Below are 13227 nucleotides of genomic sequence, written 5' to 3'. Positions count from 1 at the left end.
AGAACAGGAACTAGTAAAAGAAAATGAAACCAGTTGTTCAGCTCTGGAAAACTTTATGAGTCATTGAACAGGGAAAGAAAAAAGAACTTTTTTCAGGTATTATATTGAGGGTTAATGAAGCTGATGGAGCTCTAAAGCAGGGATGTAATAAATCTAATGTGTTAAATATAGATGAGTCAGCATTAAATTCATTTGTGTGACAAAAACAACTAAATAAGGGATACATTAAACGTTTATTCATTTATTTAAATTTTAAAAATCCCTACAGAAAAGTTTAAAATAGGCTATAATGTCTTGTGTAACATCCCTACTGCAGTATACACAGGTAACCTCACCTAGCGGTAACCTCACCTAGCGGTAACCTCACCTAGCGGTAACCTCATCTAGCGGTAACCTCACCTAGCGGTAACCTCACCTAGCGTTAACCTCACCTAGCGTTAACCTCACCTAGTGGTAACCTCACCCAGCGGTAACCTCACCTAGTGGTAACCTCACCTAGCGGTAACCTCATCTAGCGGTAACCTCACCTAGCGTTAACCTCACCTAGCGTTAACCTCACCTAGTGGTAACCTCATCTAGCGGTAACCTCACCTAGCGGTAACCTCACCTAGCGTTAACCTCACCTAGCGTTAACCTCACCTAGTGGTAACCTCACCCAGCGGTAACCTCACCTAGCGGTAACCTCACCTAGCGGTAACCTCACCTAGAGGTAACCTCACCTAGCGGTAACCTCACCTAGCGGTAACCTCACCTAACAACAGTAACACAGAGCTAATGGAAAAATGGCGAAGCGTCAGGGAGACGAGAATGCTGAATATCTCAAAAAGAAAAAGAGAGGGTACCATGAAAGTTACATTGAGTTCGGCTTCATAGAAGCCAATGGACAAAATTAGAGCTGAATGCATCTTTTGCAGTGAGAAACTGGCAAATGAAAGTTTGAAACCCTGCAAGCTGAAGCTACACTAGAACTAAACATCCCGAGACGGAGAGTAAACCCAAAGAGTTTTTCCTCAGAAAAAGGGAACTCGTTGTCACAAACAGGCCCCAAAACATTATGAACAGTTTTAATAAAACTGGAAGTGACCAGAAACAGTCAACGGTTGCATCTTTTGAGTGCTCTCTCCTTATAGTGCAAGCCAAAAAGCCACACAACACTGAGGAGACACTGATTAAACCTGCTTTCATTAAAATGGCTGAGATACTATGTGGACCCCAGGTGGCTAACAAATTTAAGACTGTACCACTGTCCCATAACACAGTGGGGGGGTCGCCAAAGTTTACAATGGTAAAATGTGGGTCCCTCAACAAAAAGGTTGGGAACCACTGCTCTAAAGAACCGTGGATATAAGTGCACAAGTCTAAAGAAACATAGACTCCAACACTGGCTTCCATTCTCATATCGGAAAAAATTAATCTGCATGAGTCTAGAGGAAGACAGTTGAGCCAAATACAAATTACAGCTCCGTGCTGGCAGGGAAGCTCCGTCCTCACCGTAATACATGGAAGATCGTTTTTCCCTTACAGAATACGTTGCATCACACAGCTGGTTTATGTGGGATTTTTTTTTTTTTTAAATGACTGAAAATCTCCATAATCTTGTCTTGTTAAATTCCATGAAAACTGGGCTGCAAGTGGACAGAAGTTATGTAACTTTTACTGTGTTGTTAAGAGTCATCCAGTATTTGATGCAGATACATTTGTGTCATTTATGACCAATAAGAGGGGGCCAGATAGGTATTTAAGGCTGCATTAACTTCAGAAAATCAAATATTAAAGACGAAATGTTGTTGTTTGACAGCCATCAAATGGGTAATCATTGTTTTTTTCCCAATAAATACTTGCTGTAAATGTGTGAAAAAGTGATTTGTTAAGTTTTTGACCACTTGGTTCAGTAAAAAAATACAAAAGTTCTCAGTACGTAACTTCTTACGATGTCAAGATTAGAGCTGCCTACAACAATGTTTGTAGTTTTCCAAAACCAACAGTCCCAACTGCTTCACTCCGTAGTTTTCCACTTGTTAAGAGTGGAAAACTTTTTTTTAACAAGCTCTCTAGATTTGTTTCTTATTCAACAAATTCTATCATTTCAGGAATATCAAACCTCCTTCTTTTGTACTTTTCAAAGTAAAGCAAATGCAGAAGAGCCAAAAACTGCAGTTCCTCAACTGGCCACTTGAGGCTGGCTCCAAAAGTGAGTAAATCCCCATATCCAGCTTTTCAACCAAAGCAGTTCTGGGGCCTGTTCTGAACCTGTTTGCTTTCTCACAGGCTCTAAAGTTAGCCTGGGTATACCCATGCTGCCTTGCACACTCGTTTCATTTCGTTTCGAACTGCAAGACAGCATGGTTTCTATGGCCGTTTCTTAGCCCTGCTTTAGGGATCCAATCACAGAACGGGGAGGGACGGCAAGACGATGAATCGTACTATTGGACAGACGGAAGCTTGTAGTTTTGTAGTTTTCTTACAGATCCAACATGGCTGCAGCAGACGCAAAGCTCTCTTTGGATCTAGCTGTAGACAGTGTTCTAGATAGTTTAGAGCCAAAGTTTATTTTAAAAGAAGACCAACATTTGGCTTTACAATCCTTTATCACCACCAAAAAGGATGTTTTAGCTTTGCTTCCAACAGGATTTGGCAAAAGTCTAATCTACCAACTAGCCCCGTTAGTGGCTAAGCTAATGGGGTTTAGTGAGACACCAGCTGTTGTGGTTGTGGACTCTTGGGCGGCTATCACGCCTAATAATGATAAGCTATCTCATATGCTTGTTGTTTTTTGGAAAAATATCTGTCTGCAGAGTGTGCATATATGGAGCTTCCTTCTTCCTTCATGTATATTTTGCACAAACAGCAACAATCGTTCGGCGCCATCGTATAAACATCAGTCGTCTTCTTCCTCGATGCTTCTTCGTTGAATTTCTGTCTCTCTACTACGTCATCTGGTATCACTGATACGATTGGCTAAGAGCTACCTACAGACGCTTTTGATAGACATTCTTAGCGCCCAATAAACGGCTCCAGAGGATCGTAAACCACGCCTCCTCTACGGAGAAATGAACAGGTGGTCTCCAGACTAATCTCATTTGTGATTAGTCTGGCTAGCAAGGCTATTCTAGGGCAACGTCAATCATTTATGCCTGTCTCCGCCCTCTCGGCATGTAAAATAACAACAATAGCGGGCTACATTGTCTCTTTACAAATGTTGCTCCTGCTCTGTGAGCCTACATTGGCATTTGAACACGACATGTACAACACATTTGTGCTGCTCACCTTGATAACTATAGACAAAGATTACATTCTGATTAACACTAAAGGTAAGATGTTAATGTTGGACTTTGTTGTAAGCTAATGCTAGGCCGCTAGCGCTAGCACGCTAACGTCAACATAGCGTATCAATCACATTGCAGTTAAACAAATCAAATTAATGAATAAATGATACACGTTTTAGTTGGTCTTGTTGGTCAGATAACCCCGCCCCCAGCCCCTGACTTAAGCGCAAGACAGTTGGTGCTGCTCCGGAACCAGTTTTCCAAGAACTGGTTCAAGATTAGATACCGGCTCCGAACCGGCTATCCAAGGGGTAATAGACCTCCATCTTAAAATGTCCAATTTTACCGCAGATATAAAAGTGTTTACGGCCTGGTACCAAAAACTATTTTGGTCTCTATAGTTAACTTCCCTGTTGATCAAAATTGTGACGGAGGAGAATTTTTATATAACTCACCAGAACCCCCGAAGTATTGTCCGTTGCCCACAGAGGAAAATGACTTCTCAATTCGATTTTCGAAAGTAAAGTTGAAGGTTTTTTTCACAAGGACACCTACATGTTCTGTTTGTATATGCTGAGGAGTCACCAATTAATGGTAAGTCTACGAAAACACCAGATTAACATTCTACGTCTTCCGTTCATGATCGCGACTAAAAGATGTTTAACTTTGTGCTCATTAGTTGATTTGTTCACTTCCAGTACTTCCTCTGATTTATGTCAAGGTATTGTAAGTTGTCTTTCATTGTTCTAGTTAATGTTTGCCTATCAGCTTTGTATATATAGCTAGATGCCTATTTTTATTTTCCTGATGTGTGGGACATTAATAGCAATGGAAAAGCTGATTAAAAGTCATTGTATGTGCGAGAATGTTGACATGGGAAAGTTTTGGTTCTAAACATAATAACAGAAATATGATGAAATAAACGAGCCAAAGAGCACCATCAGCTTGAAAGCTTTTTTTGGTATTATGCATTTCTATTATTGCCCGCAAACTGTAAACAAGCAGCGTTTCCTCCTAAAAAGGATAATAAAGGGTCACAATGGAACACAATCTTTTTCTGCTTTTTCTGAAAATGCGATCCAGGAATTCCAGCGGTGCCTTGAATCCTCTCGAGGCCCCCCAAGTTTTTCTAATTTGACTCTGCGGAGCAAAAAGAAAACTACATAAACACACACAAAGTCTCTCACGTCTCTCATGTTTACAGCCCCCCCCCCCCCTTCCCCCCTCCTCCTCCTCCTCTTCCTCACCCTCCTCCCAGTTTATGAGATAGAATTTCAATCGTCTCTCCTTTTCCGAGCTCGTAAACGGTGTAATGAGTTTCATTTGCTCCGGCTACGTTGGGCTCAAACCGCCGAGGTGACCGCAGCACTGTTCATAAAGATCACAGGGAATCCTCACACACACACACACATTCGTGTACTTCTATCTTTGTGAGGACCCTCATTGGAACAGTGAATTCCCTTGCAAGGTTATAAAAGTTTTGGATGTTTCATTAGTTTTAAATTTAATTTTGTTGTGAATTTTTGTTTTCAAATTCAGTTAGTTTTAATGAGTTTTTAGAGCGAGTTTGCTAGTTTTAGTTTAGTATTTATTTTTTTTAAATGCTTTAGTTTTAGTTTAGTTTTTATTAGTTTTAGTTTTTTTTAATGGGGTATTTTATTTCCTTTGCCTTATCCATCTTCATTATGTATAAAAAAAAGTTGACAACGACGAAAATAAAGGACATTTTCACTATAATTTTAGTTTTGTAACCACACAATACAGTTTCAGTTAATTATCTTTTTTTTAAACTCTCATTTTTATTTCAGTTAAAGATGTTTTTTCAATTCTAGTTTTCATTATTTCGTTTAATTTTCGTTAAATATATAATAACCTTGTTCCCTAGCCCCTTACCCTAACCATAACATAAACCTAATTGTAACCTTATCCCTAAAACAAAATCTCAAATCTCAAAAAAGCCTTAAAAGAAGTGAGGACTGGCCGAAATGTCCTCACTTTGCAAAAAGGTCCTCACTTTGTTGGTTAAATACGTGTCCTGGTCCTCACTATGTAGGAAGTACAAGAACACACACACACACACACACACACACACACACACACACACACACACACACACACACACACACACACACACACACACACACACACACACACACACACACACACACACACACACACACACACACACACACACACACACACACACACACACACACACACACACACACACACACACACACACACACACACACACACACACACACACACACACACACACACACACACACACACACACACACACACACACACACACACACACACACACACACACACACACACACACACACACACACACACACACACACACACACACACACACACACACTTCTGTTCAGCACATGCCAGCTCCGGCTGGTGACTCCTACATTTGGTGTGAATTTCCAGGCCATTAATTTGGGGAACATCACATCTAAAGGAAACTGGCCGACATTTGTGGTTCCTCTTTCAAACGCTCTCCATTAAAGCCTCTGTTAAGGAGCCCACACGGCATAAATCACCGCAGCGGAGACACGTGACAACAACATGCTCTCCTGGCTTTTATTCCAACAAAACGCCCGTGGTATGTACATCAACACATGCCAACAGTTTATTAAAAAGTCATTCTGTGAAGACAAATGCATAAACATTAAAAAAAAAAAGAACAACTGGATGAACTTTAATGCTGAAACATTCTGACACAAGATTTCTTGTTTGTCTGCAGTTTTGGTCAAATGACAAAGAACTGCAAAAAACTAAGACCTGTTGTGTTTTTCTACCATTAAAGCCGGGAAAGCAGATAAGTCATTTTGTAGTATTTGTAGTTTTTTCTACCTATTTTCAGTCTCTTGGCCAATGAAATGCATCAGAATACATGCGGGAGTGTCGCAATGCAACATGGGACTTTTCCAGAACTTTGAAATCATCACCAAAAAAACCCACAAAATGACCAAAAAGAGACACAAAAAGACACAAAATGAATATAAAGACACAAAATGACCAAAAAGAGACACAAAAAGACACAAAATGAATATAAAAAGACACAAAATGAATAAAAAAGACACAAAATGAATAAAACAGACACAAAATGACCAAAAAGACACAAAAAGACCAAAAAAAGACACAAAATGACTAAAAAAGACCCAAAATGACTAAAAAAAGACACAAAATGACTAAAAAAAAAGACACAAAATGAATATAAAAAGACACAAAATGACCAAAAAGAGACACAAAAAGACACAAAATGAATATAAAAAGACACAAAATGAATAAAAAGACACAAAATGAATAAAACAGACACAAAATGACTAAAAAAAGACACAAAATGACTAAAAAAAGACACAAAATGACTAAAAAAAGACACAAAATGACCAAAAAAAGAAAGACACAAAATGACCAAAAAAAGACACAAAATGACAAAAAAATACACAATATGATCAAAAAAGACACAAAATGACAAAAAAAAAGACACAAAATGACAAAAAAAAAAAGACACAAAATGACAAAAAAAAGACACAAAATGACAAAAAAAGAGACACAAAATGACTAAAAAAAGACACAAAATGACAAAAAAAAAAGACAGCGGAGACACGTGACAACAACATGCTCTTCTGGCATTTATTCCAACAAAACGCTCGTGGTATGTACATCAACACATGCCAACAGTTTATTAAAAAGTCATTCTGTGAAGCAATGCAAATGCATAAACATTAAAAAAAAAAAAAGAACAACTGGATGAACTTTAATGCTGAAACATTCTAACACAAGATTTCTTGTTTGTCTGCAGTTTTGGTCAAATGAGCAAGTTACAGTACAGTGAATATACAAAGATTGAGATTTAAATATTTAGGTGGAATTTGCCTTTAAAAGTGCCACTTTTACATTTATTATAACGGTAAAAAAGTGTTTTTCTTTCAGTCAGCAGCTTATTAAAATGTGAAAGATAAGTCAGGATTTTCCTTTTGTTTTTCAACTTTTTGGGAAAAATCTGCAACGAAAGAAACAAGGAATAATAAAATTTAAAATGGGAAATAGGAATTTCCCATTTTTCAACAGAGTTAGAGTTAAAAAATAAATAAAAAAGTAAAAAAAAGCCAAAGATTCTTAACTCTAACTCTGTTTTTAGATTGAGTTTTTATTACTATTTTATTGTTTTAGTGTTTTTAGCATTTTATTGCTTTCATTTTTTTTAATAACTATATTTGTATATGTTTTGTATTGTATTGTGTTTTTAAATGTGCTCTATAAATAAACTTTGACTTGTCTTGACTAAATCCTCAGATATAATGTAACTCATTATGGATTGCAATGCCTGAAATAGTTTTTATTTCCTGCAATTAAACTAGTTTGATGAAATATTTTTCTTTTTATCTTTTCCTGGAGCAGGTGAAGTATGGAAGGTAAGTTTGAAGCCGCAGAAAACCACAATATGCAGTTAAATGCTCCTAAAAAAAGCAATATTTTTGTAAAATTACAATTTTTCAAGTCAAATACGAGCTTATTTTTTAAAGTACCTGACCCTGAATACTGTGACTGATCAATGCAATCTTTCAAATTAAAAGTCAAACCCTGAATTCAAAAAATCTGCCTCATCTTTCATTTTTTAACTGACCATAAGAAAAAACAATTCTTAACCTCAGCAACTTAAGTAAAAGTAACAATTTTAAAGATAACTTCCGCCACAGTGTTTAATGGTAACGTGACAAAACTTTTCACTGCTGACAAACATGAAAGTCACCTTTTTTTTTCAACTTTTCTTGAAAACTTGCAAGAAAAAATCAACATAAAACGACAAAAGATGACAAACATTGTAACTGGAAAAAAAAATTACAAAAGGAATTTAATGCCTGAAAGTATTTTTGCACCTGAATTCATGTCACTTCACAAAAACTTTTCACTTTTCACTTTTCTTGAGCAAATCTTGCAGCAAATGAAGTTTGGCGCAGAGGACAAACACAACAATGTAGTTAAAAAGTCTTTAAAAAACTTAATTTTTGTCAAACATGAACTTCTTAAACATTAATTGAACCCTGAACACCGGGACCGATCAATGCAATCTTTCATCTGTTCGTGCAAATAGTTTCTGTGATGCTGCAAACATAAAACTCCACTTGTTTTTCCACATGCACCTCGTCTTCTTTATGAGGATTCTGATGTGCAGCTGTGCAATGTGACTAACGTGCCACATCACAAACAAGACAGCTGTGGGGATTTAAACTACATTTTCCAAACATGTACAGACATGGAAATAATCAGATGCAGCTATTTTGGGAATCATTTTTAAAGGCCTACAGAAAGAACTGTAAGAAAAACTACAAATTATACATTAGTATTAGGGAACGCTGCAGCTACATTTAACCCATTTAAGGCGGGAAAGCATTACCGCATTTCTACCATTAAAACCAGGGAAGCGGTTAGTCGTTTTGTAGTATTTCTAGTTTTTTTCCACCTATTTTCAGCCAATGAAATGCATCAGAACACATGTGGGAGTGTCGCAATGCAACATGGGACTTTTCCAAAACTTTGAAATCATCACCAAAAAAAGACACAAAATGAGCAAAAAAAGACACAAACTTACCACAAAATGACACAAAAAGACACAAAATGAATAAAGACACAAAATGACCAAAAAATGAAACAAAATCACAAAAAGACACAAAATGAGCAAAAAAAGAAACAAAATGACCAAAAGAAGAAACAAAAAGACACAAAATGACAAAAAAGACACAAAATGACCAAAGAAACAAAAAGACACAAAATGACCAAAGAAAGAAACAAAAAGACACAGAATGACTAAAAAAAAGACACAAAATTATTAAAAAAAGACACAAAATGAGAATACATGTGGGAGTGTCACAATGCATCATGGGACTTTTCCAGAACTGAAATCATGGCGGAAGACGACTATAGCGGAGGGAGCTCAGATATAACAGCTATAAGCTCTCAAATACTTTTTGAATTTCATTTCTATCTGCTACAGAGGCTGAAAAATCTATTATTTAGTAGGAAGAGTTGACACTTCTGTTGAATTGCATTTTTTTTTTTTTTTTTTTTTACAGACGTTTTAGGCCTAAATGGGTTAAAAGGTTTGGAGACGGTTTTATCTAACTCCTTGTGAGAAAACCTGCCAATCTCTGAGCAGCAGCCATGTTTGTTTATTGCGTAGAAGTGAATGGATTTCACCTTCTTGTCGAGGTTTCTTTCTGCTTGCTTTTCTCCCAAAAAAGTTCAGAAATCTTTTGGAATTTTAAACGGAAAATATGCAGAGAAAGTTAAAGGTTTTTTTTTTCCTCCCTCCATTGACAGACAATAACAAACTGTGTCCAGATGTTTCATTTACAGCGTTTTTGCCCGGAGGTCTAAACAATGTGGCTGAGAATATGAACTTCTATAACCGTCTGCTTTCCCCAAAAAAATTCCAGACTTTCCAAGTTTCTCAATCCATCTAAAGTACTTTTCAGGACTTTCCGGAGCCAGTGTTTTTTTGTTTTTTTTGTGTTTCTTTTTTACAGGTATAACAAGGCGTTTTGGGGGACTTCACTGTTTGTCTGTTTTAGTGCTTATCTGTCCCCGGGGGGGCTGAAACGACAGCAGCACCGGGGTGAACGTGAAACCGGACACCTGAAAAAATCTGTTTTTGTGTTTAGCTGAAAATATCCGACTGACTGGATGTTCAGGAGAAACCTCTGGGTGCACTGACTGTAAAAAAAAACAACAAAAAAAAACCCCTCCACACACACCGCAGACTCTCATTCACGCAGACACACATACCTTTTTTTGTAGAAAACAAAAGGATTAAAAACAGTGAACACTGTACAGAAACCACATCCCCCCCCTTATTAAACTGTTTTCCCCTGGAAACACTCAGCTAATGTTTTCCAAAACTCGCTCTCTTTTTCCTGCCTTCATCCCTCCCTCGTTCGCTCCGCGCCTCGGGGCCGAAGGGGTCCGCTCCATATTGTCTTCATTAAAGCCGCCGAGCGCCGACCTGGTTTGGAAACATGGTGTGTGGGGGAGGAGGAGGAGGAGGAGGAGGAGGAGGAGGAGGCTGCTGCCGACCCCTAAACCACATTCTTTAAATTCCCTGTAAACAAGAGAGAGAGAGAGAAATGAGCGGGGTGAGGAGGTGAGGAGGGGGTACATGGGTAGATATAAGAACACACACATGTACACACAAACAGGGAGGAGGAGGAAGGAAAAAGGGTGAAATTCATCACGTTAATTGGGAAACAAAACGAGGCCAAACACTCATGTTAGACACCAGCAGAAACCAAAGATGGAACAGAAACAATGTTACATCAATGTTGAATCTTACATTCAAAGTTTATAGTGTTTTTTAAATTGACACAAAATGACCAAAAAAGACACAAAATGACAAAAAAAAGACACACAATGAATAAAAAGACAGAAAAAAGACCAAAAAAGACACAAAATGACAAAAAAGACAAAAAGACACAGTCAATAAAAAAAGGACACAAAATGAATAAACAGACAAAATGACAAAAAAAGACACAAAATGACAAAAAAAGACACAAAAAGACACAAAGTCACTAAAAAAAAAGGACACAAAATGAATAAAAAGACACAAAATGACCAAAAAAAGACACAAAAAATGGGGGGTTCAGAGGGTTAAGCTGAATGAAAAGACAAAAAAAAGTTGTTTTTTTAGAATTTGAATGTATTTAACCCTCTGGAGTCCACGAAAGCGCCAGAGCTCGACTTCTTCATGACGTCACAACGTAAAAACGAAGCAGCATCAAGCCCTGCCGTTAGCTTTCCTCTAAAGTTTTGGCTTTTCTAGAAGTTCCCATGTCCAATTTAATGCATCAACCCTTTTCCCAACGAAGGTAAAAACCACATCTTGACGAAGTGAAACTGATTTTTTTTGCAGAGGTTTTTCAAATTTTGCAGTTTGCATTCAGCATTTTTACTGCCATCTTTTGTGTTTAATGTTTATTGTGTGATTTTTGTGGGGTTTTTTGTAACTTTTTGTGTTTTTATGAGTGTTTTTTGTATTTTTTGGTGTGTTTTTTTGTGTCCCAAATGTTGATCCAGTCAAAATGAAAGTGTGTTGAAGGCATGGCATGGTAAACATTTTTTAAGTGTAATATACAGGCAGGATGACAAAGAGTCAAAAAAAAAACGACAAATTAGCCAAAAACTCCAAAAGGTTAATGAAGCTTCAAAGCTTCCAACTATCCGGTACAGCCCTAAGAAATAGACACATTTACACACACACACACACAAACACACACACCAATGAGAATGCAAAATAACATCTGGCCGAGGTAAGCCTTGTCGCTCCTGAGGAAATACAAGCATGCAAAAGGGGACTCGATATGGAAATTACAGCGTTAAGCAACACTGCAAGTTCATTTGCATGAGGACAGATTGGTTTCCAAGTCTGACACACACACACACACACACGCACACACAGGCACGCACACACACACACACACTGTTCTGACACAATAGCTGCATTATAAAGTCTAGTCGCCGGTTTACTTTATACGTTACACTGCAAACAATGCTGCTTTGTTTGTCTATTGTTATGTTAAATTGGCTGACTGAGGAAAAGTAAACATGTTGCACAAACACACACACACACACACAGACAGCCACACACACACACACACACACACACACACACACACACACACACACTTACACACAGCCACACACACACACACACACACTGTGTGGATGAGTAATTGCCCTGACGCAGTAAAGGAGGATGTCCTGTTTGTTGGCCATTGTGAAGCTGTCAGAGGAGTCCTGTCATGTTCTGCCCGCAGCGAGAACAACAACAGCAGCTTCATCGAGGAAAAACTGAACTGTTTTTAATGCTTCCAGTGTTTTTCCTCTGGATCCCTCTGTACCTCAGAGAGGGTTTGTTTTAAAGCTACACAACACTGTGACATATCAACACCCTGAAATTCGACAGAAGCCTCCTGATTCATTTTTAACGAGGCCGCATGACGTAGACGACTCCCACAGAAAAAACCCACAGGGTCATCTGGCCAAAGACTTAAAGCCAACTGTCAGGATGAGAAGAGAGAGTGACTGTTGCTTTGATAACTTTCCACAGAGGTTTAAACTCTTCCTCTCAGTGTGATGACGCTGTGTGTGCTGTTTTGGCTTTTGATAACCCTGCTAACTCATTGATTACTCATCACTTCTGAGGTTTTTCATCCAGCAGCCCTTTGAGATTGCTTCAATTAGAGATGTTGCGATACCATTTTTTCCCTCCTGATACCGATTCAGATAGTTGTGTTGTTGGTATCAGTCAATACAGAGTTAGTACCGATCTGATACCAGTATGTTATTAAAAAAATATCATACAACACCTGCATGACTGTGATATGATTATCATTGTGGTAAGGCCTGGCTCAGGTGAAACCCGTTGTAAAACATGAATAAATACAGCAGATTTAAGCCATTTATTTTTGAATAAAACAGTAGCTCTATACAAAACAGTAGTGCAACAGCACTACTTAAGGCATCTTATAGTCTTCTTGTAAATCCTGTGGTGGATTCTGCGAACACATCCATGTGCTCTTATTTTGAAAGCTACATGCGTTTGCTTTTATTTTGAAGGCGGGTCTAACGCCGTATGGTGTGTTTAATTTACACTCAAAGTCAGAACTTGAAAGTCGGAACTTGGAGGTCGGAACAACGTCGAAAATTCCAAGTATCAATATTTAGTGTTCCAATATGTATTCTTGATTTAATTTCTTATGAATTATGAAATTATGAAAAAAAAAATATATATATATGGACCCAGGGGAGGGGGGTAATATTTTGAGAAAAAAGACGCAAATTTACGAGATTAAAGTGGCAAATCTACAAGAAAAAAAGAGTTGCAGATTCATGAGAAAAAAAAGTCTGAAAAATAGTGTTTCGTATTTGTCAAGGAACCTCAATA

The 13227-nt window shown here is 37.8% G+C and overlaps 1 protein-coding gene across 2 annotated transcripts in view; it reads right to left on the bottom strand.

Moving 5' to 3' along the window:
• Positions 1 to 6906: 6906 nt before the first annotated feature.
• The window catches only part of hdac8 (histone deacetylase 8), a 49982-nt gene continuing 43661 nt past the window's right edge, over positions 6907 to 13227 (bottom strand). For both annotated transcript variants that reach the window (XM_059355144.1, XM_059355143.1), the window contains exon 11: positions 6907 to 10386. In XM_059355144.1, coding sequence (XP_059211127.1) covers positions 10167 to 10386 — 220 coding nt within the window. In that variant the 3' untranslated portion in view covers positions 6907 to 10166. The remainder of the gene's footprint in view (positions 10387 to 13227) is intronic.

The sequence above is a fragment of the Centropristis striata genome, chromosome 17, assembly GCF_030273125.1.
Source record: "Centropristis striata isolate RG_2023a ecotype Rhode Island chromosome 17, C.striata_1.0, whole genome shotgun sequence".
Taxonomy (NCBI): Eukaryota; Metazoa; Chordata; class Actinopteri; order Perciformes; family Serranidae; genus Centropristis; species Centropristis striata.
The sequence above is the reverse complement of the archived record's forward strand: the minus strand, read 5'-3'. Positions and strand labels throughout refer to the sequence as shown.